The sequence below is a fragment of the Polypterus senegalus genome, chromosome 4, assembly GCF_016835505.1.
Source record: "Polypterus senegalus isolate Bchr_013 chromosome 4, ASM1683550v1, whole genome shotgun sequence".
NCBI lineage: Eukaryota > Metazoa > Chordata > Cladistia > Polypteriformes > Polypteridae > Polypterus > Polypterus senegalus.
The window spans coordinates 64,648,234-64,672,067 of NC_053157.1; the positions used below are offsets into that span (position 1 = coordinate 64,648,234).

The following is a 23,834-nucleotide window of genomic DNA, read 5'->3' on the forward strand; positions in this document are numbered from 1 at the left end:
TAGAATTTGGTTCAAGCAGATGGGGCTATCATAAAATGTGTTTTGTGGATGTCATTATTTTATAGCCTACATGCAATAAATCACAAAATTGGAATTGTGCCTCGAATTTGTCTGCTGTTTCTCCTTTTCAATGCCATTCTTCCCAACCTAGAGGAAGTGAAATATCTTTTTTGTTCCTAAGAATATTATTTATATGGAAATTGCTGCTGCATTAGTTTTAGGCTTTGTTAAAACAAAGTTTAGCTGTCATGTCTTACAGGAAAATTAGGAATTTAAGAATAAAACAAAATACCTGTTTGTAGATGTTTTAAGCAACCAGAAATATATACTTGTTAATTGACTGATAAGTTCCTTAATAGTAAAAATAACAAAAATGGAAAAAATGTCAATGTTTCTGGGGAGTTTATAGCCTGCCTAATACTTATTTAGATGATGAATAAAGATGTTCACATTAAATCCAGCTGCCTGCATACATATGATAACTTCATTTTACAGTATATTCTTTTGTACTTCACAGTTTCTTTATAATCTTGCATGCCACAAAGAAAGAAAGAAATCTGGCCAAGAAATCAGTATCATTTTCTTTAAATGAAAAATGTTGAAATGCCAGCACCTCTCAAAATAGAGGAACATTTCATGGGCTACTCTGTCAAATTAACAAGGCACTCTATCGCTCTAAAAGTGCACAATAAAGGATTTCAGCTGTCCAGGGCATCATCCTTTCACCATGCCTTTCAATCTGCTATAATGACCAAATCACCAACTCAGAGTCCAACCATGTAGAAAAAAGTAACTGACATTTCATTCTGCAGTCACAGGCCTGGAATTATTAGCCTGTGAGTTGTTTCTCCTTTGCTGACAATATTTGTAAACCTTAATCAAGAATAAGAGCATGTGAAGCTTCCATATGGAGATTGAGTGCATATCTCACATTTACAAGATGTTGACTGAATTTACCTCCACTTAACAAAGCAAAATAAATCTATGCATCTACCTATCCATCTTTCCTGACAGCAAAGGGGGCAGAGGAAATGTAAATGGTCTCTACAATGGATATATAGACCCAAATAAAATTGACAGAGTCTATCAGATCAGTAAAGGATAGATATAAACAATTAATCCAAAAAATAATTCCAAGATTATCAGAATGAAACGTTTTTCAAGATTATAATAAAGTAATAACTATTTTAAGAGTGGTTTTGATGTTTATGTATCCTACTTTACCTAACAGTTCACTACATCTTTTAACTTAATGCTTGGTTTATTGCCGTGGGTTGGTATGGGATATAATATTACAACTTGCATATTGTGTGAAACATAATAAACGATTAAATCATCATATATTGTAACTCAGTATTTTATCATTGCTGTCAAAAAAATGCTTGTGACAAAGAGAAGGTAATATTATGAACTCCTACAGCTCACACCCTTTTCTATACATTAACTGAACTTAAGCGGAATACAATAATAACATTTTAAAAAATAAATCAAACACTTCCTAGACATTTAATATTGTAAAGGGCTGTATGCAGAAGTATATCTAACATTACAGCACCATCTTATAAATGTTTATAATTGGTTAACTCAGTAAACAACAGCAAATGCAATGAAATCTGATTCTAGAAATTCCTTCTAACCAATTTCCAGAGAAGATTAAGGGCTGGATGACAATGAAAGAAAAAAATGTGAGCATTTGGAGGTCTTTACATTAATATGGATCAGTTTTTTTTGTTTTCAGAGCACATTTCAATACCAAAATAATTCACAGTGCAAATTATAAAACCTAAAGTGAAATAATAAATATAAAACAAAGTATCATGTAAGGGAAAACACCTAAGGACTATCAGAAGTGTAACAGATCAAGGAGAAATACAAGCAAGAATACCACAGCACCATGATGTAACAGGTACAAACTAGAATGCCTTGGAAAACTGGTACTGTTATATGAAGACACTTTTCTGCTGTATGTGCTATTTTAAAGCACTAACTTTACACACTGAATTGAAATGAAATAACTTCATGAGTATATTAAACTTCATTTGTATTCATCTAATGCTAAAAAAATATAAACTGATCATTACCTGTCCAGTAATCTTTCCTCTATTGTAAAGCTAGAATATTGGCACAATACTGAAGGTGCAACTAATACCCTTTTCAAAATTTGGACATAAAAGCCGGGGGCTTCTGGCCAAATTGAAAGTTTTGATTAGTTCTAAAGGTATGTATGGTTTAAGTTTCACAAGAAAGTAAGTGAGACATAGAATGTGTTGTGTTTACAAATTATTCTTTTCATCATAAATGTGGCACAGACATTTTCGTTATGTATCTAGTAATTATAGGTTTAATCATTGAGATCAGGAAATTGTTTGACATTGCATCTAAGAAACCATATTACTAATGCATTAACATTTATAACACCTTCCAATTGAACTACAGTAACTATAAATTAAGAACTCCAGGACCAGAGGCAATACCACTGCTGCTTCATTCCTCCAAACACTTCCAAAGAAATCCACGTGGAAATCTTCAATTCTGATGATTCTTCAAAAATCACCATAATTATATGTCAATGATGATTCGTGACACTAATGACAATTACCATCCTTCCTATACAGTATACAAATTGATCCATACTTTGCATTCATGTTTTTGTTTTCCGTTTTTGAAACTCTTACAGCCTTTTGTGTCTCAGTCTTTAAAATTATAAACTCGATCACAAAAGTGTGACATACACATTCAGACAGTTATAGCATAAGATATTCTCTCCAAAGTTATATTAGTACTAACGTTTAAGATCTGACACTGCTGCAGTATTTTCCTTTCAACCATGAACGTTTCGCAGGGGCATCTGCGATAATCAACTAAATAGGTGAAATAAAAACAATCGCATCGTAGGATGAGTATGAAGATATTATTTTATGTATTATTTTGCTTTTTTTCGCTTTGTACAATACACACCATAATGAATTTGAGTAACCTTACACTAAATATGGCACTTGATAAACTATTTAAAGGCCTCATTTGAATACACGTCCTCTTATATGGTGTAACTGTACAATTATACGTTTATCTTTGTTTATATGTATTTCCGTGTGTGACACGAGTCCGATTAAGAGGGTTTGAAAAGTATTCTGCTATTCTGAATTCTGAATTTACTATTGTTCGCTCGCATTACAATTCACATTTTAAAATATGCTTCGATTAAGCCTGTCTTATAACCACTTACTCTTGTTACCACTGCGTGAAGGGGGTTATACGCACTAACGGCAAGCGTGACGAGAGAAGCAATGTGAAATTTAAATTAAGATTTGCCCGACAGTTTAATGTACGTTCACTCTGGAAGGATGGATGGATGAGTGAATTTGGATGGCTAAAGCTAACCCAACTACGCCCAAAATATTTATATACTGTTAAGTACCTTTCTTCATAAATTAAAAAAGCAAAACTTTTTTTCTCTCCAGTTCTGAAAACCTCGATCATGTTACACACCTTATTTTTCCCAATTCAATTTTAATTTTATTTTCATTGATGATGAAACAGTGCCCTGTTAACTATTACTGCTGTCTAATAAATCAGCTAGCAAACGACTATCATCTACCAGATCCACAAATTAAGCGTTCTATCGTTCGATTTTATTACAGTTGTAACGTTTTTGAAGGTTGGGCGTCTTATTATATAGTGGATTATTCCGTAAGAATATCATGATTGCGCATTATACAGGTCTAACAATGCCTAACGCACCGCTTTTTAAATATGTGCGACCACGTTTCCGAATTCCAGCTGTAATCTACATGTTAAACGGTGGTCTTACCGAGGAAGCAAAATTAAAAGTTTCACTTTCCATTTTAATTGGCATTTGGATTAGTATCAATTCATGGGTGCGACGGTCAGTGGGATCCTTCTCGTCACTCACCTCCAATGTACCACTGGAAACAAATGAATTGTGCACAAACCAAAGTATCTGCCAAAATATTTTCTTTAATACAAAATAATTAACTGAAAAATGCTGACCTCAATTCCGATCGTCTATATGCTGTATAAAAAAAAATCTCCACACCAAACACATCCTGCACCCCCACTCTCCCCTACCGCCAGTGAACTTCATGAATTTTCAGCGCCTTCTTTTATAGTCGATTAGCCGTCGACAGAAACTAGTGACATCGCAAGAGCACTGAAACCATCAGTTAATGGATCATCCCCATTTCTGATTAACAAGTCGACCACCTTTGGGTCTTGAAAATAATAGCTAACAGAATTATCATTTCTGGTTAAACAGTTGACCTGTCTTACCAGTAATAACCGTTCTCAGTGTTTTTCAGAGTACTGTCTCTCCACAATAACATGATGACAAAAGAAAGATGGACTGTACAGCTGACTCGAGCGAAAAAGTGTGGTACGTTCCAAGATAGAGTGAAGTCGTTTCGAAAGAAAGAAAGAACTTCAAAGACAGTAGTGAAATGGATGAAAAGTCCATTTTAGATAGGGATCCGAAATGAAATCCATGCTCCGTGCTGAGACCATGTTAAAAATAGGTTTAGTTTAACACAGGACTGGTAAAATGACCAGTAAGGCCCAGTCAGGACTTTTCACCATTAACCTGCTCCGTGGGATACTCTAGTCGTCTGTCCTTTGCAAAGTACAAAACCTACGAGGCACGGTTTTTCACTTCAGAGGCCAGATTCTGCGATGCTATTTAGACGTAGTGTCATCCTGCAATGCTCCCCCCCAGCACTGAGGATGACCACTGTGCACACGTTAAAATCGCAGAATTATCTCTACTGGTGCTCAGTGAAAGACATTCGCTCCTCTGTGTGAGGTCATTTTTATGAAGATGTATCACAGTGTAAACGTGACATGTAATTCTACATTTATATACATTAAGCCAAGACAGCACCCCCGAGGTGACAATACCGTTCACCTGTCACGGTGCGTTTAGAAGAAAGACAGACAGGTGCAAAAGTGGCCCGATAATGTGACCATCAATGTTTAACTCTCAGGTGGCGCAGCTGCACCATTTTGAAAGCCCATTTTGAGAATTTCGTTCTAGTCGCCGAGAGAGTAAAGGTTTTCGAAAGACTGCACATGTAAAACTTTAACTTATACGGCGGTCTAGGGTTGAGGAATCTCTGCATCAACAAACAACCTAGATTTGCAGGGATCTTATATAATCTTTTACGATTTGGCAAAGTGTTGTATTTATCGTAATTTTATCAAAACCATGACATCTAATAAACTAGATCTCTATCATGACATTATGCATTCACCATATTCTATAAATTGGATCGTTTTAGACCGTGGAGGAAAAAAGTTCGCACAATAAATGCGTGCATCATATAGCCATATAAAAAACATGCATTTCCCATGCAAATAAAAACCCTTATTTTTGATTTCTGGCATACCATAAGAAGCATTAATTGTGTACAGTAACAGTAAGTGGGGAATGGCAAATAATTTATCGACTCTTACCTTCATTATTGGAAATGGCAAATGTCCTGAGTGTGATGGAGATGAAAAAACAAGTCCAAAGTACAGAAGAAACGGAGCAACTCCAGTGGGGAAGCATCGTGCTGCACAGCAAAACGGCGCGATCGACACTAGAGAGTGGGTTTGGATAAGCGCTTTGTCTAGCTAACGGTGCAGCTCACTTCTTAAGCAGTCCGATACAGATAAACGTAAAGCATAGGCGTCAATGCTTGGCGCCGAGACAACAGAGAAAGACGCACATTGAAACCGTCGTGCGAGTGTGGCTTTGGTGCGAAGCGCTGGGAAATAGACCGGTCGCTGGTGCGCACTGTGCGGGGGCGGGGCCGGGAGAGCCGTCACTTCTACAGAGCAGGCTGCCTGCCTGAATCTTCCTGCCTGACTGCAGCCACTGAGCCGAGGAACATAGGCGGTGTCACGCTTTCCCTGACTCACCGCTGCTAACGAGCTGTGCTGCACTCACACGTGGAGGTGCGTTATTTTCACCTCCTCACAGGAACAGGGAATGCTGTCAAGAGGGAGAATAGCACATGTCTAACGAAATCAAAATGAATAAGCGTGTCGCACGCTGGATATCACGAGCAAGTCTGGGGAAAGACGCGCATCTCGTGCTGTCAAGGTAGCACTTCGCTCCGTCTGCTTAAACTGACTTTATGTGTGTGCATCTTTATGGACACAACAGTGTGGGGAATTGTGTAGTTGAAATATGATTGTACCCGGAACGTCTTCAAACGGTATTACCGAGAATGGATGAGTAGAATCCTGTAGTTCAACAAATCGTATCTCAGCATCATCGTATTTCACATAAATGTTACTCATTTTGGCTATCAAAACACAAGTACTGTATTTATTTTCAGTCAACCCTGTTTAAGTATTTGTATTTTACTTTTTATGTAGGGAGTTGAATTTCTGCATTTTACATAGGCTTGTGTGTTAGGCCGTTGAGATTAAAATACAACGTTGGTTAGTGAAACAAGTGAAATCCAATCAGTTTGTAAAGGTTTGTTTTTACATTTTCTTTTGGACAAAACATGTTAATATTTTAATATACACAAAAAATGGCACGTTATGCACCCGGGCACTTTGGTCTTATAAATCGTCTTTGGTCCGTCTATCAGTGCTGACTAATATGAAGCCTGAGAATAGCGTGTAGAATCACGCAATTTAGGAGCCACCCCAGGATTGTACAACAGCCTAATACAGTTGCACATTAAGAGACATTTTAGATTCACCAATCACCCTTATCACCACACCTTTGGAACACGAAAGAAAATCAAAAGTACCAAATGTATACTGTACTAACATACCCACTGGGAGAATATGACAGTGTCTGGGACAGGATTTATTTAAACTTAATACTCTAGAGCAATAAAGTAGCAGTGCAAACCATCACTGCCTTTTGATCTTTAATTCATTTATTTGTCTCTCAGTTTAACTTAAATTATACATTTTTAGCATTGCCATGACTAATGTAAGTACTGAATGATAACTGGGAAAGTCTTTTTTTATTTTATTGCATACAGTGTTAGGATATTGTAGCAAAGCAATTAATATAGTCACCTCACTAACAGTATTTTGTCCTTAGCATTGCTTCTGGGTTGGGATGCACCCGCTGTGACATGATTTTCTCATTGGAGAATTAGACAGGAGATAGCGTTTCCTTTTTAATATTGTCCATGCTGGAAATCTACATGGTAAATCCTAGTACAGTAGTTATCCACCTGTAACCAAATTATTTTAAGAGCATATTTTTATACCAAGTGCTTATCTATATATATAATTCACTAAGGCAAGACACCCATGGAAAGCACGCCGGAAGGGGCGTGGATTCACTAAGCTGCCAACAAGTAAGACACCTACGGCGCATGCAGGGAGGAGCCACGCCCATCAACTCCAAGACAATTGGATACGACGACAACTTGCAGAGCCACGCCCACCAACTCGGGCGCGACGACACAGAAAGAACAGCGTCATTTATATTCGTCTATCGTAGAGGCCTCATGTACCTCCGAGCCACCTTGACTGTTCATAGAGGCATGTTTCTCGCGGAGGTGAGTCGCCATATGCAGCGTGTAAAACAGTTTGCGAGGGGTATCCCATGGGATCCTTAAAACATTCTTTTACAACTGAGGTTAAAACACAATGAAGTAAGCAGTCTTTAAAACCGAGTTTTTGGTTACGACGCACGACCGCGTGCACCATAGCAAACTGTTTTACACGCTACATACAGCAGTTCGCATCCGCTACAAACATGCGTCTTCTTCACTCACGGACAATTATATTGTGCTCTCTCCAGAGTTCCATCTTTTCATTCACTTTCTGTTGGATCCTCAAACCCTCCCTTTTTAGACAACTGTGTCTTTCCAGAAGTGTTCAACCATCAATAAATAATTATGCGGTGTTTGTTATGCCACGGGTTCACTATTGTGTTGTATTTTGCTCTCTCCAGAGTTCCATCTTTTCATTCACTTACTCTTGTATTCTCACACCAACCCATTTTAGATAACCGTGTCTTTCCAGAAGTGTTTAGCATTCAATAAATAATTATGCATGACATTGAGCGTGTGTCTACCTGGCGCAGAGAGGCGTAGGTAAGCCGTTGAACCCCATTCGGGCTGCAAACCGTGGAATTCCCACTAAGTGCGACTCATACGCTCCCACTGGTTGCGTCCCAACCCTTTGTGCACAACCCCCTCTCACCTCGCTACTACCATGGTCGGGTGTCTTGGTGGATTATATTTAGAAAAGCAGCCAACGACTCAAGTGACGAGTTGGAGGTGGGCACATGAGTGGGCAGTACATACTGAACGAGAATTTAGCAGACTAGCATGATGGAGGGAGCTGAATGGACGTCCTTCTCCTCTCCTCCCATTCCACACTCCGCGCCGTGCACCCCCATCCCTCCGTCTGGCAAGAGAAGGCACGATTGCGGTCCGCCAGTTTTTAGTCACGGACGATTGTGTGTTGGTTCGTTCCGTGCATTGTTACAATGTTGCTTTTCTTGCTCATTTATTATATTACCGATTTTTCAAATGTTAATTTTCTCCCTGTGCTTAAAAATCATTAAAAAACCGGCCTGATTATGCGGCGTATGGTACGCCGCGGGTTGGCTAGTTTTATATGGGTTGTTTTGCCCAGAGGGGACTGGGCGGTCTCATGGTCTGGAATCCCTACAGATTTTATTTTTTCTCCAGCCGTCTGGAGTTTTTTTTTGTTTTTTCTGTTCCCCTGGCCATTGAACCTTACTCTTATTCGATGTTAATTAATGTTGATTTATTTTGTTTTCTTATTGTGTCTTTTATTTTTCTATTATTTATTATGTAAAGCACTTTGAGCTACTGTTTGTATGAAAATGTGCTATATAAATAAATGTTGTTGTTGTTGATATATAACCTAATCTCATTAATATGGTATGATACAACCAACTATTCTACAGTTCAGAGTGTAATAAAATATTGTGAATCACAACCACACAGAGAGCAGTACTGCTACCTCAGGAATCCAGTGGCTTTGGTTGGAAACCCGTATATGGTTGTTGTTTGTGTGGAGTTTACAAATTCTGTTCGTTTCTAAAATTTTTTCTTGGGTCTTCTTTTTTTCCTCACATAACAACAAAATCACGTTGGGTAGATAGAATGGTGAGTCCAAATTGGACTCTTGTGAGTATGTGAGTGGTTCCTGCAATGAACTGACACCCTGTCCCCAACTATTTCCTGCCTTATGCCCAGTGCTGCTAGAATAGGCTTGAGTCATCCATAAGCCTAAATTGGATTAAGTAGATTTGAGAATATTATAAAATACTGTTCATCAAACTAAAAAAAAATGTCCAAGGTAATTTTAACTTGTACCATTCAAACCAACTAAGGTATATTTATCATGACTGACTCTTTGTCTTTCTAGTAACATATTCCAGTTACCACATATAATCTATTTAGAAGATAAACAAAAAAGAAATGGAATACACATATCTCTCTATTATAAAAGGAAATCCTGGGATGAGACTTTCTCTGAGATAATTTCAAGTGCCACGAGACAAGACTTTTTGCCAAGAGATTTTGACAAGTCCCGCCCTCCTCTCAAATATTTACAACCACACCCATGGTCCTCTCACTTATCATTCGTGTGAATGCTATTGTCACACACAGTTCCTGCACTCTCAGCTCCAAGTGGGGTCAGAATTAAAAGACAAAGAGTAGAAGACGAAGTAGAAAGTCGTAAAGAGGTTCAAAAACGTTGGCGTTATACACATGCAGAGCAGGTTAGAGATTATGAAAGTACTAAAATTCAAAAGTCTCAAAAACCTAATAGTAAAAATCACAAGGGCGCTAACAAATGGAAATTATTACTCAGTGAAATAACAGAACAGCAAAAAGAGATTGAATATATGGACATAGGTGATATGACAGAAGTATGTAAATATTGTTTGGTTTTAAACTTTAAGTCGGAGACTTGTAGATCTTCTAATTCATGTTGCCATCAGGGAAAAGTAGCGTTTCTTCCCAATGAAGAGGCCTATCTGCAAGAATTAAGAGAATTAAAATTTGTTGGTTGGTGAAAGTGAAATCCAAATACGCAAACTGCAGAGACGCGAAGTGGCTGGCACGTACTGCAGGCCCGGGGGTTGCCAAGCAAAGCAAGCAGGGGGCAAAGCTCCCTAGTAATAGCTTATGATGAGGGGAAAGCATGTACATCATACATCACTGTGAATTACGTACCAGAAAAAAATAAATAAAAGTACCTCTATGTTTAGCCATGCTTTTAACCCTAGGCAAGAAATTTAATCAATTGTTGTTCAGTCATTAGCACATGAATACCACTTGACTCCTATACGTCTTTTTTCAGGTGCCCTATTGTCAATCTGTTTATATACTGAATTGTTTTTATACATATTTTGTGGAATTCTTTACTAAAACACAGATGCCCTGTTGTTTTTGTAATTAGTTTAATTAGGGATCATGCACATATGGACATGTATCCCCATAGTAATAGCTATGTTGTATTTTCATTTTTTTTCTTTAATTGTTATGTCCATCAAGAGGTTTAGAGGCAAAGAGCTAACTGTTTATAATAAATTAAACTTAACACTTGATGAAGGCTGCACAGCCCAAATGTTGTGTCTGTAGCTTTTTTCTCTATTTTCTCAGTGTGGAAATAACATTTACATATTTTTAACTTTTGCAGATACACAGTGATGTGGCACTTGAAATCTAACAGCAGTCTGCAAATGTTCTGGATTTCATAATAATCAATGTCGCCTTTCCGGCTGTGCTTTTTTGCATTTTCCATTGAACACATTTATTTGCGGCATTGTTAACACTTTCATTTACCATAGTATATTCATAGGTCTTGCTAACTATATTAACACAACTTGGTTTTCTGAAAGTAAAATCAGTTTACTGTACTTGCTTCAGCAAACATCATGGGTTGTGTAAAATAGTCAGCTGTCAGTCAGTCAGGTTTTTCTGCACATTATTGTGTCTTAAAGAGATTTCATAGTCTAGTATAAATGTAAACATATTCTGCTTCAGTCCAGTGAGCTTTCAAGGAAAAAACACTTCACACATAACATATACTTTAGGACAGTGTCCAATTTATTTCATTTTAAGGAGTCTTCACTCTTTTGGGAGATATCCATCAGACAGCCTTTAGCTACGCATGATCCGTCACATCACAAGTTAGACCTTAGCGCTAATCAAGTTAAACTTCAAACATCACACTTTGCTGCACTGTATGTCATAGGTCACAATTTAAGTTTCATTGAGTGACACATGACCCTTTATTGTGTAGCAAGCCATGGATCACACAACATATTTAATTGAGAAAATATTCAAATAATAATTATTCTAAGCTTTCCGAATGGAATTTTAAGTAGCAATTCATTAATTTCAGCCCAATGATAGAGTAAATGTACTTTTGAATTTTTCAGGGGAACACCATGATTAGTTTCTTTTCAGAAATTCTATATATGATTATACATATCCAAGTAAAAACACAATTTGGCATGAAATGTTCAATGTACAATTAACTTCTCACATAAGTCAAACTATTTAGCCAACGTTTTAACTCTTTCTTAAGTATACTACATGGATTTAGTCACAGGGCACAGTAGTATAATGGTTAGTATAGCTCCAAAACATATTTTAATTTTATTCAGTAATATTTTTTGATTTTGCCCCAATACTCTTTCACTAGTTTACAATTCATTCAGAAGGTATTCAGACCTCTTCAGTTTCTGAACATTTTATGGTGTTGTACATTTAATTATAAATGGTTAAATCTGAAATCGTTCATTCATGTAATTATTCAGACCCTTAATTCAGCTTTGAGTCTTGTTGGGTAAGTTGGCTTGTATGCCTGGATTTAGGCAGTTTATCCCATTCATCCTGACAGATCCTCTGAAGCTCAAACTATTTAGATGAGAAGTGTCTGTAAACTGCCACCTTCAGGTCTCTTCACAGATGTTCTACAGTATACGGTTTAGTTTGGGGCTTTGACTCAGCCACTCAAGGACAGTCAGAGATTTGCTCTGAATCCACTCCAGCATTGTCTTGGCAGTATGCTTTGAGTGATTGTCATGATGAAAGGTGAACTAGTGCCTCAGTCTGAGTTTTTTATGCTCTCTGAAGTAGGGTTTCTTCAAGGGACTTTCTGGATTTGGCTGAATATTGTTCCATTAATTCTGACCACTCTTCCTGTTTCTACCACTGAGAATCACCTCCACAGTATGATGCAGCCACAACCATGCTTTACTGTAGGGATGCTATTAGGCAGGTGATGAGCAGTGCCTGGTCTTTATGCTAAATATACTGCTTGGATTCATGCCCGAAGAATTCAATTTCTGTCTTATCAGAACAGAGAATTGTTTTTTCTCATGCTCTCAGGGTCCTTTAAACTTTAATATGCCCTTTAATCAAGAGTGGCTTTCATTCATAAATATGTGATTGGTGGAGCTCTGCTTTGATGGTCATCCTTCCAAAAGATTTTCCAGTTTCAGCAGAGGATTTCTTAAACTCTGTTAGAGTGGCCATTGCATTTTTGGTCACCTCCCCGACCAAGGCTGTTCTTGCCAAGTTACTAAGTTTGATTGGGTGGCCATCTTTAGGATATATCCTCATGGTTCCAAATTTCTTCCTTTTCACAACTATTGAGGCCACTATGCTCCTGGGAAGATTGAAAACTTTACCTACCAGTTTTATTGCAGAGATCTGTTGAGAGAGGTCTTTAGACTTTATGGGTTGGTTTTATTCCCGATATGCAGTGTGAACTGTGGGATATGTACACAGATGTATTCCCTTCTAGACTATGTTCAGTCTGCTGTTACATGTGAACTCCAATCAAGATATAGACACATTTCAAGGATAATTACACCAAACAGGTTTAAAATTGTCTGACCTCATTTTGAAGTGCCTCGGCAAAGGGTCTGAATACTTCCATAAATAAAATTTAATTTAATACATTTGCAAACCTTTTTGAAAACATGTTTTCACCTTGACATTATGGGCGTAGATTGATAGGCACAAATGGCAAATTCATCCACTTATAATCTAATCTACAGTACAACACAATAAAGTGTGCAGACAGTGAAGTGGTCTGAATACTTTCTGAATCCAATGTGTAATGCCATGTGTTTATTTTAAACAGATCATAAATGTATAATATTAATATGATGAAGTATTTGATTACAACTGTGGGATTTGATGATGCAGCTCTTAGCACAGCTGGTATACGTTCTAGCCAGGTCACTGTCTGTGTCTAGTTTGAACAGTATGTTGTCTGCATGGATTTTCCCATATTCATGTTAGGGTGAGTGACAAGGACAACAGGAAATTAGCCTAACATTAGTGTGAGATAATCGATGGGTTTGTGTGATTTAGTCCAGGACTGGTTTTTGTCTTGCTCCTGTTTCTAAAGGGATAAGCCCTAATTATCCACAACATATTCGTGGAATTAATGGCTTATTAAAATAGATCAAATGTGCAAACTACTTTTCAAAGTTGTGTAAATTTTTAAGGTATTACACATTTGCTCTACAAAAATGAATGGTGATTAAATTTAGCATTGCCAATGAGAGTAAATGAACAGTGTTTCTTACTATTGATTTGTACTTCAGTTCTGGCTCAGAAAAAAACTCAGTACAATTGCTGCGCAAATTCTAGGTGTTGTATTGATTCTCTTTTGATTTATTTACTGTAAATTAGCAACAATAGTAAACATTACAAAAAAAAAATTCTGTATAATATTTACATTTGTTTGAGTATTTTCCTTAATAAAGTTTTGAGGCATTAAAATTACTGAGTTCTTAATACAAGTAACTGCGCATAACCCTTATTAATAAATCCATACTTTCCAAGCAAATGTTTCCCAGTATGCACATGTTTCAGAAGAAGTTGAATAGTAGTGCTGTAGTAGATACTCTCAGGTTTTTCTCAGCTTTTAATCTTATGGTGCACAGTAACTTGGAAGCAGCTGCGGCTGTTTTGATTATTAAATGATCATGGTAGTATGTATTCTCAAGCAGCGACTTGCACATCTTTGTAAGTGATGTATGTGTGACAGACAGAGGCTCGTTGTTGATGGAATACACTGTATTTGTAATGTCTTAAGATCTAAAAACACACAACAAAATCAAGTTCTACAGATTGAAAGTAATCAAATTTGGAGTATTCTAATTGGGCAGATTCATGTCAAATAGACAATAACTCATTAACTGTCTTAAGATCTTTTTTTTTTACTGTTCCATCATTTGATCAATGCTATCATTATTATTATATTAATAATGGTGAGACAAGTAAAAGACAAAATCATACTTTTTTCATGTAGACATCTATATTGCTTCCTGACTTTGTGTTTTGTGGTTTATGGCATTATTTGAAAAGCCCTGTATAAAAATAAGCATTTTTGTTGTTTTTCTCATATCATCCACATTTTTGTAGGAGCACTTTGGCTAATTTAAACTTAAAAAGGACAGTGATGAATTTACCGTCAAAGGAGAAATAATTGGCAGTACATAACAAAGTAAGCAAACTAACTATGCAAATAGAATAAACACAATGATGATAGTAATGCAGGTTCATAGAATATATATTGTCACATGTACAGAGTTGAGTGAAATTCCTAACTTGCATGTGCTAATCAACATGCAACATGTCACATGCATTGGCTCAATGGTTTGTAAGTATGACTACTTTACCTTGAAATTTCTGTCTTCCTCATAGTGAAAATCTCAGAACTATTTGTCATAACCTAGCAGCATATTTTGCAACAGTTAACTATTGTTTTAGCTTTACAGAGCATTGTAAAATTCAGCTATGTCTTGCCTAATGCTGGCAGATTCTATTACAGTTCCAAGTTTAGGTTGCTTAAGAACCTGGCCCTTTTTTTTATTGTGCATTTTCTGCTAGGGTGCATATGGTAGCATTAGCATAAAATCCTTCCTTCATTGTTTATATGTTTTATGTCAGAAAATCAAAGGAAATCTTCCTAGCAAAAAAGGTAAATATTTTTGATATATTCTCTTAAATGTTGCTAATTGCCTGTTTAAAGGACTTTAAAGTACAAGTTACTTTCCCAGCTGTGCTACCTTTAGTGCTAGTTGTGTATATTTTCCCTGTGTTTGTCAGTGTTTCCTCCAAAATGTAAGCATGTGTTTAAGGTTTTTGAAAAATGTAAACTGGGCAGTTATGAGTAAGTACTTTTATGAACATAACTGTAACCTGTGACTAACTGTTGTCCCGCTCAGAAGCTGATGAGTGGATGGATGGATTTCCTAAAAAAATAGATTCATTAAATATGTTTTTATTTACCTTATGTGGACAGTAGAACGTAGTGGCAAGCACTGCTGTTGTACAGCTGAAGGACATTAATTTCATATCCCAGGCTAAGCACTGTGTACACAGATTTGCTAAGAGTTAGGGCTATTATTATTATTATTATTATTTATGTTTCTAGGTAACTCTAAACTTTCCACATATGAAAATTGTCGGTGTCCAGATGAGTGTATCCTGTAATGAATAGGCACACTGTCCTGAGTTGAATCTTGCCTTGTACACAATGTAGGCTTTGGCTAAATCTGACCCTAAATTGCAGTGAGCAGATAATATAAAAACATATAAGAGCAAATTTCAAACACATTATATTTTTACATAGTTTGCAGAAAATGTAGAATTTAGAGAAAAGTGCTTGAGTTAACCAAATAACACTTTTTGTGTGTTTGAGAGTTGAATATCAAAACAAGAATCTGGATTATTTAGGCTACTTTTTGTTGTACAGGGCATTAAAAATACATAAATAATAGATAAAGTATGTGATCTTATATACACAATCACCTTTGTCTTTTAATAATCTTTTACCAAACCTATACACAGTATACAGCAAGCTAGTTTTTACTGCAAGGGATTTTAAACTGTGACATTATATACAGGCAGATGTGTACATTGAAGCAAGTTATATTTGCTAAACCAAGCAAAAAGTTTAATGGATGGATTACACACATAATACAGTGGAATACAGTAAAATACTATTTATGACACAGCATAAGTAAATTATAATGCAGTAAATATATAGCAATCCTAGAAAGTTTGGTGTACTTTCTGTTATAAACCCAGTACATTATACCATGATATCACATGTAGAAAAATATAGTGAAAAAAAAGTGTAACAAGACAAATAATGTTGAAACATTAACAAAACCACCATTCAATACATACAAAAATACACTGTGCATATGCATAAAATATACATAGTGGTCTTTTTCAGAATGTTTGTTGAACTACAGTTGGAATTTGAACATTCTGTGATTTTTTAAAATATGTATGTACAGGTACACATATTTTGCAATATTAAAAAGAGTATACATTAGCAAAACAATGAACATAGAATAATATTTTCTGAAGACAATCCAAGAAACAGAACTCGACCCACAAGCAACTCAGAGAGCTGTGCAGCAAGAGAGCCCCATCTAAGGTGGTTCTTCATACCAAATAAAATAGCAAATAAGATAAAACAGTTAAATTAAGCACTGGCCAGGTGTGCTTACTTTAGGATTACATTAATTAATTCTTGTCATATTTTGAAAAAATTCTGAACTGATCTTTGTAAATATAATTTGATTTTTTTCCAGTTTGAGATAGTATATAACATCATTTTCCCACAGGGTTAGAGAAGGTAGATTATGATTCCACCAACAGAGAAGAATAAGTCTTTGTGCAAGCAGTGTGGTATAATATTTCACAGCAGATTCTTCATAGCACAGTGTTTTTCCATGTGGTATTTCTCCAAATACTGTTAAAGCATTAGGCATGATTTTAGATCTAAGGCTATCTGAGAGAGATATGAAAATGTTTGCCCAAAATGTTTTCAAGCATAAAACATTACCAAAACATGTAACCTGGCAAAGCACATATTTGATGACATCTCTTACAGGTTGAATCTTGCCCTGGGTATATTTTAGACCATTGTAGATAAGATATATGTGAACAGTGAAGAATTTGTAGTTGAAATATTGCATGCTTGGCACATATTGAGCTAGAGTGCATTTTGTGAATTGTCTTAACTCTATTCCTTTACAAAGTTTTACTTGACAGATCCATTTCCCATTGTTTTCTGAGATTGTTAAATCTGCTTATATGTTGTATACCAGGGGTGCTCACACTTTTTTGGCTTGCAAGCTACTTTTAAAATGACCAGGTCGAAATGATCTACTGTGAACGGAACCCGGGCACAGACAGGCAGACATGTTGTATTTCCACCACCACACGTTTATTTACAAATGTTTACAAAGTTCAAGTACACACACAAGGAGATTCTTAGGTAGAACCTTACTTTCTTAATTCTAGGAAAAATATAAGAACCTGTAGCATTAAATGTATTATTTTTTTTCTCTCATTTTATTATGCACTACATTGTTAATCTCAATAATAATGTAGAGTCTAAGCGTTAATATGTTCTGTCAGGTAAAGGAGGGCAAAACTTTATAGCTTCTAGGTATGATCCTGCTGTCGTGTTTTGAATTAACTGTAGAGTATTAAGTGAATGATTCCAGTATCCAGACCATAAAGTATTACAGTAATCAGATGTATCTGTGTCAAATGAGTGAACTGTTCTATAGCCTTTTAAGATCCTTCCATCTTAGAAACCAACTTAGTTTTACAATATTTCCAAGCTGGTGTTACAAGTATAGTTAATAGTGACAACAGATGATATAAGCCATGTTAAAGATAATGTTCAAATCACAAGTGGTTTCAGCTAAAATAAAATGAAATCCTTTTTAGTCAAGAATGTTTTATATTAATTTACTATTTACAGAATTTTTACTTACTAAAAGAATTTCTGCTTTTTTGGATAATTATCTGTTTTACATCAATAAAGTAGTAGATGATGTAATTAAGGAAGTATTAATTGGTTTAAATTATTATCACAGCTGAGTGTCATTAACATATTCAACAGACTTAAGATTGTTTTTCTGAATTACTACACTTAATGGCAACATATAAGAAGAGTTGTATTCCCAGTATCAAAGTCAGGCAGTACCATGTCTAACTGTGTAGAGGAATGTTGGCATACTGTCTTCAGTCTTTTGCATATACAGTATCTAAAATGAATTGATAAGGATTAAGTAAACCAAGTAAGAACGGTGCCAGTAAAGTCAACCAATTTCTCAAGTCTATAGCAGAATGCTGTGGTCAATAGTATCAAAAGAAGCACATAAACTGAGAGTGGTTGCTTATGCTGCACTGGAAGATATTAATGTATCATTTACAACACAAAGTAGAGCACTTTCTGCAGTGTGACTCTGCCGAAAGCCAGACTGAAATTTCTCATAAAGATCATATTTTGAAAGAAACTACATTCAGAATTTTCTCCAAAGCTTTAGAAAAAAGAATACAAGTTTAAATGGGCCAATAATTCTTAAGAATATTTGGGTTTGAATCCGATTTATTTATACTGTATATACTACATAGTAAAACACTAAGGTCTATGTATCCAGTCCCTCAGAGCAAAAGAAGAAGTGTGAGTGTGAGATGCATGAGGAGGAGTAAAAGCGTGCACTATATAAAAGCAGCCAGAAGGTGAGCAAGGCTCTTCAAAAATGATGATAATAATAATAATAAAAAAAACATATTGAAAAATTACCAAGAAATAAATTTATAGAAATCAAGGAGAAGAGTCATAAATTATGTAAAGTGTCCATTAATTCAATAGCTGTAAGAGAGGTTTTGAAGAAACTTGTTGGAATTGAGTTTAAAGAACAACTAATATATTTCAATTTGGAAATTATATAAAATCTTTTGTTCTGTCATCAGTTTAATTTTAGCAAGGTGATAGGTGCATGGAGTAACATGATATGTTACAGTGCTACTAGATCTGGAAAGTGCTAGTTCCGTCTCTATTATTATATTTCAAATTAATTATTAAATAAAAACATTAGACTGGTACTACATGTATCTATATTCAATAGAATCATGCGAGTCATTTCAGAATTTTCATTTAAGTTAGTTATTATTTTATATAAACTCAAATGTTATTAATATTTTCATTTTTTAATCTGTAAAAGTAATCAGTGTATCCTGTAGAGACTGTTCTTATAAACTTTAATGCTTTTAGTTCATGCAAACTAATAAACGTGTAACTGCTGATCTCCATTTATACTTTTCTTAAGGCAGAAGGTGCTCACATTAAGCTAAGGTGAGCATTTTTCAAATTGATTACATGTGTTCCTTTATTATATATGAGTAGAAGTTGTTTGACAGCTAATTTAAAATTATTAGTTTCCAAGTTCATGTCTGAGAGTTTGATAATATCATTAAACCTTAAATAAATATTATTGTTTTAATGTTTCATAGTTTTGGTTGTAAATTCAGCAAATAAAAAGCAACCAAATGAATCTGAAAGGATTTTATTAATATAAGATACCCTACATACATTCTGAATGTTAATACATTGAGTGACAATTAAATCTAAGTGTAAGCACAAATGTTTTAAGACTATTCACAAGAATCAATCAAGGAGAAAAAAAAACCTTTACTGAGGCTGCTAGTTTCCACATCTACAGTATGTTACTATTATAGATGTTGGTTTCCACATCTATGTGACTATTATAATCACCCAGTAAGATTATTTTATCAAACTTAGTAGCTAATTTGAAGAACAAATGTTGCTAAATTCACTTAAGAATGAAGAAAACTACCAAGAGGTCTGTAAATTAGTAGTTTTACAATTTTTTTTAATGTATAACAATCAGGACCTCAAAGGATTTAATATTTTAAGACTTGCAGTGCTAAAAATTACCCAAAGTTCACCTACTCAGCCTGTAATGTATGATATATTGAGAAAGGTAAAAACATCAAGAGATGAACTAATGTCTTCTGTTAACTACATGTAAGTAAGGAAACCGTTCTTAGGTTAAATTACATGAATCGGTATAGGGCCCAAGGTTGAGTCAAAAATAGCCAAACTGAATTAGTATAATTTTCATTGTGCACAAAAGCTGTCAAGGTCATAGCCTTGCCCTAAAGTTCACATATGTTTCCCATGAGCTCTAAATTAAATAATCACTTCTTGCATGTGGGTGGCATGGTGGCGCAGTAGGAAGTGCTGGTTCCCTAGGTATCCTGCATTGAGCTGTTTATGGGAAGTTTGTGTATTCTCACTGTGTCTGCAATGACTTTTTTCTGTGTAATCTGGTTTTCCTCCCACATCCCAAAGACATTCTGGTTAGGTCTTTGGACCGGTGTGACTCTCTGTGTGTGTATTTGGGTCCTGCAGTGAATTGGTACCCTGCCTAGGCTTGTTTCCTGACTTGTGCACAGTGCTGCCACAATATGGTGCAACCTTCAACAACTCTTAAATGAAGTAAGAGGATTATGTTATTATGCTATTACGTGTACTACAGAACCTCATACAATCCTTGTGGAACTATGGCAAAAAGAGTACTTGTGATGTTTTTACTCCATACAAAACAGAATAAGGTGTTGAAACTGCAAGCCCCAGAGTGAGCCCCAACGTTAGCACCCTTGTCGCTGGGGATCCTGAGTCTCGGTCCAGCAGAAGCTGTACAGAACCAGGGGGACCAGTGTTGAAGGCAGCTGCACCTGCAGGTAGGGCGACTCCCCTGTTGCAGGGCCCGTATGGGAGAAGCAGGGGAGCCGCCAGCTAAAAGAAGGCACCAGGCTTTTAAAGGGAACTGCTTCCAGCCATTGTTTTAACCTTGTTTTAATGGATTTATTTATTTGGAATATTTTAACCTCCACTATTATTCACCCTGTTTTTATGGATTATTTATTGTGGACATTTTTGAAGCACTGCACCTTGGACACTGTTTGTTTGAGTATTTTTTAATAAAAGTACTTTTGTACCTTTATACCATCCCCTTGCTAAATTTGATTTGTCCTCATTGCACAGCTCATCGGGTTACATTACCAATGGTGTTGGGTTCGAGGGCTCCCAAATTTGGAAGAGGGAGCGTGGAGTAGGACCTGCATCATCACAAGAGAGCAATGCCAGACTTTCTATGGTCAATCATCTTCAAGTTTCTTCATTATGTCACACTGCATTCTCTTAAACCAATATGTTGTAATGTAAGTAGTAACACATAGACTTATCTTGGTTGTGGATGAGTTGTTCTTTTAGTTAATTGACAGGAACATACAGGAGAAACTGTGTCTGTGCATTACATGGAGATTGATTTGTGGTTTTGTTGTCTTTAACAGAATGTTTTTACAGGAAGTCAGATGTATTTACAGAATTACAAACAGGCTTTAATTTTGCATATTTTGTGAATTATGTTATGTTATGTAAATTATGTGAATTTCCCCTTAATATGAATTTCCCACTTGGGATTAATAAAGTATCTGTCTATCTGTCTATTTTTTATGGACTGTCAGTACATTTTCATATGGTTGGCAACTCTATTTCCATGCCTAAATGGCATAAACAGATGCAAAGATTGTGCGTATTTAATAATGATAATAATATATATTAAAATTTGGCATTATTCCTGCTGATTGATTGACAAAAGTCAAATCACTAGGGATGCAAACATTGATCATTCCTGCACAATTGTATATATCATGTTCAAGAGTAAGTACTCCTAGTGACCTGATAATATTATTACTTTAATGATGTCTTCAGCTAAGGCAACTTGCAACATTTGCAACCATTGCTTACATTTCTTTTGTTTTTACAGTTTGACTACAGGCAAGTGAAGTGACATACTCGTGGTCAAGCATTGTCATTTGCAGGATTTGGACCCTACAACCTCAGGATTTGAAGTCTGAGATCCAACATCTTAACCACTACACCACTTTGCATGTCAATATTAGCACTTCATAAAAATGTTAATATTGTATATAGAAAAGTACTTAGTTAATGTATTTCTTCTGATATGTTAAATTAACCTTTCTCTCACGAAATTTCCCAGAAGATGGTTATTACAGCTAGTATTTGGTATAAAGCAAATCTGATGAGTCATGGTGTCAAAGTAATAGCAACAGTATATTTTAAGAAATATGAAAACAATTTAAAAAGTAATGTTTTCCTTTTGAACTTTCTAAGTAGACCAACTGAAAACTATTCACTGTTCAGAGCCTGCTTCAGTACTTCAGGAAAAAATTAATACACAGTTATGTGATGGCATTCAGCAAATTATTGCTCTTAATTAAACTGTGCCATTTTAGTAATTTGCATTTAAATTATAATTGCAGAATGCAAATCAGCTAGAACTCTTTTTTAGTTCATTTCAGGCAAGTATTAAAGTTTGCAAAGTCAGTCTGCCACTCTTTACCATAAACACAGAAGGCTTTTATTCTTTATCCAATTCATTCTTTCATGCTGAATCATTACTAATAAATCAGAGGTATTCCCCAACATGCACAGCATGCAGGATAGGCCTACATTTTAAAGAAGATACCTTCAAATTTCAGACAAGAAAGATACCAATCACAACTGAAAATAATAAATCAATTTTTGTGTTGATCCTTTGTCAAAAGCATCTCTTGCAACATAAAAGTAGCATTAAATGAAACAAGTATTTAGTTGCTGAGTGACATATTGAATAATGGTAACTTCAGCATTTGTTATTAGTTCTCTACTGGGTGAAGAAATATAAAAAGAACATTAGCACCTCAATTAAGATACTGGCAAATGTTTGAATTATTACAATGACAAGGGTTAGGGTAAAGAAAGCACAACTAATTTTTATGATTTCTCTGTTATGAGGAATGCAATACCTAAAATGGGCCTGTCAGCATCAGGCAGTTTCAAAAATGGGTGACTCTAGTACAGAGCTTTAAAAATTTTAAAAACAGAATTCAAAGGAAAGTGTCAATTTTAGTTACAAACTATGACGCACTCTTAATAGTCGGCGACTTTAACTTTCATGTCGACAATCAGTGTGACCAAAAGGTAAAGGAATTCATGAACCTCCTGGACTCTTTTGATTTGAGGCAGCTCGTAAATCAGCCTACACATAAAGCAGGTCATACGTTAGACTTAGTGATTACTAAAGGACTTAAAGTTGATATAAAGCAGGTCATTGATATCGGTCTATCAGACCATTTCCTTCTACTATTTAATATAGAAATAAAGATAGAAAACGCTCATGAGAAGCATTTTGTTAAAAAACGCTTCTTTGACTCATCAGCAGCTTTAAAGCTTACAACTATTCTAAGCAATCAGTCCGTTTATAGTGCCAACTATAATACCGAGGATAATGTAAATAGTAAAGTGGAAAACTTTAATTCTAAAGTAAGAACTGCTGTTGACATAGTTGCACCTGAAAAGACAGTTAAAAATCCTCTAGTATTGTTATTCCATGGAAGACCCAAAGAGTGTCTGATTTAAAAAGAACATGTCGTAGAGCTGAGCGTAAATGGAGGAAAACTAAACTAACTATCCATTATGAGATATTGAAGGCTAAAATAACAGAATACAATAACACAGTCCGCCTTGAGAGGCGCTGCTATTTCTCTAATATTATAAATAACAATGCTAGTAATCCCAGAGTCTTATTTTCAACAATTGATCGTCTGTTAAACCCAGGTAACACAAAGGAATGCCCCCAGAATACTTCCAGTGAAACCTGTGAGAACATTGCTGTATTTTTCACTCAAAAAATTAATGATATTAGAGATAACATAGTATATCTCCCCAACACTGCAGAACCTCCAAAGCCCGGTACTCCATTATAAACAAATTAAATGCTTTCACCAGGATAGATTTACCTGAATTACATAGTATAATCTCTCAACTGAAACCTCCACCTCGTCCTTGATCCAATACCAACCAGGTTTTTCAAAGAAATATCAGGCGTGCTAATTGACAATATTCTGGACATAGTTAATTGTCATTAGATACGG

The 23,834-nt window shown here is 35.6% G+C and overlaps 1 protein-coding gene and 1 long non-coding RNA gene across 5 annotated transcripts in view; one reads left to right on the forward strand and one right to left on the reverse strand.

Annotated features, from left to right (window-relative positions):
* Window positions 1–5,691, reverse strand: part of LOC120527408 (ephrin type-A receptor 5) — a 362,942-nt gene extending 357,251 nt beyond the window's left edge. For 3 of the 4 annotated variants that reach the window (XM_039750790.1, XM_039750791.1, XM_039750789.1), the window contains exon 1: window positions 5,467–5,691. In XM_039750790.1, the coding sequence (XP_039606724.1) occupies window positions 5,467–5,563 (97 nt within the window). In that variant the 5' untranslated portion in view covers window positions 5,564–5,691. Of the gene's footprint in view, window positions 1–4,290; window positions 4,306–5,466 lie in introns of those variants that run through there. The other variant, XM_039750792.1, reaches the window with a different exon arrangement.
* Window positions 5,692–6,011: 320 nt separating this feature from the next.
* LOC120527409 lies at window positions 6,012–22,837 on the forward strand. Its single transcript, XR_005633329.1, has 3 exons — window positions 6,012–6,100; window positions 20,881–21,056; window positions 21,665–22,837. It is a non-coding gene; the product is annotated as an uncharacterized LOC120527409 (long non-coding RNA).
* Window positions 22,838–23,834: the final 997 nt, after the last annotated feature.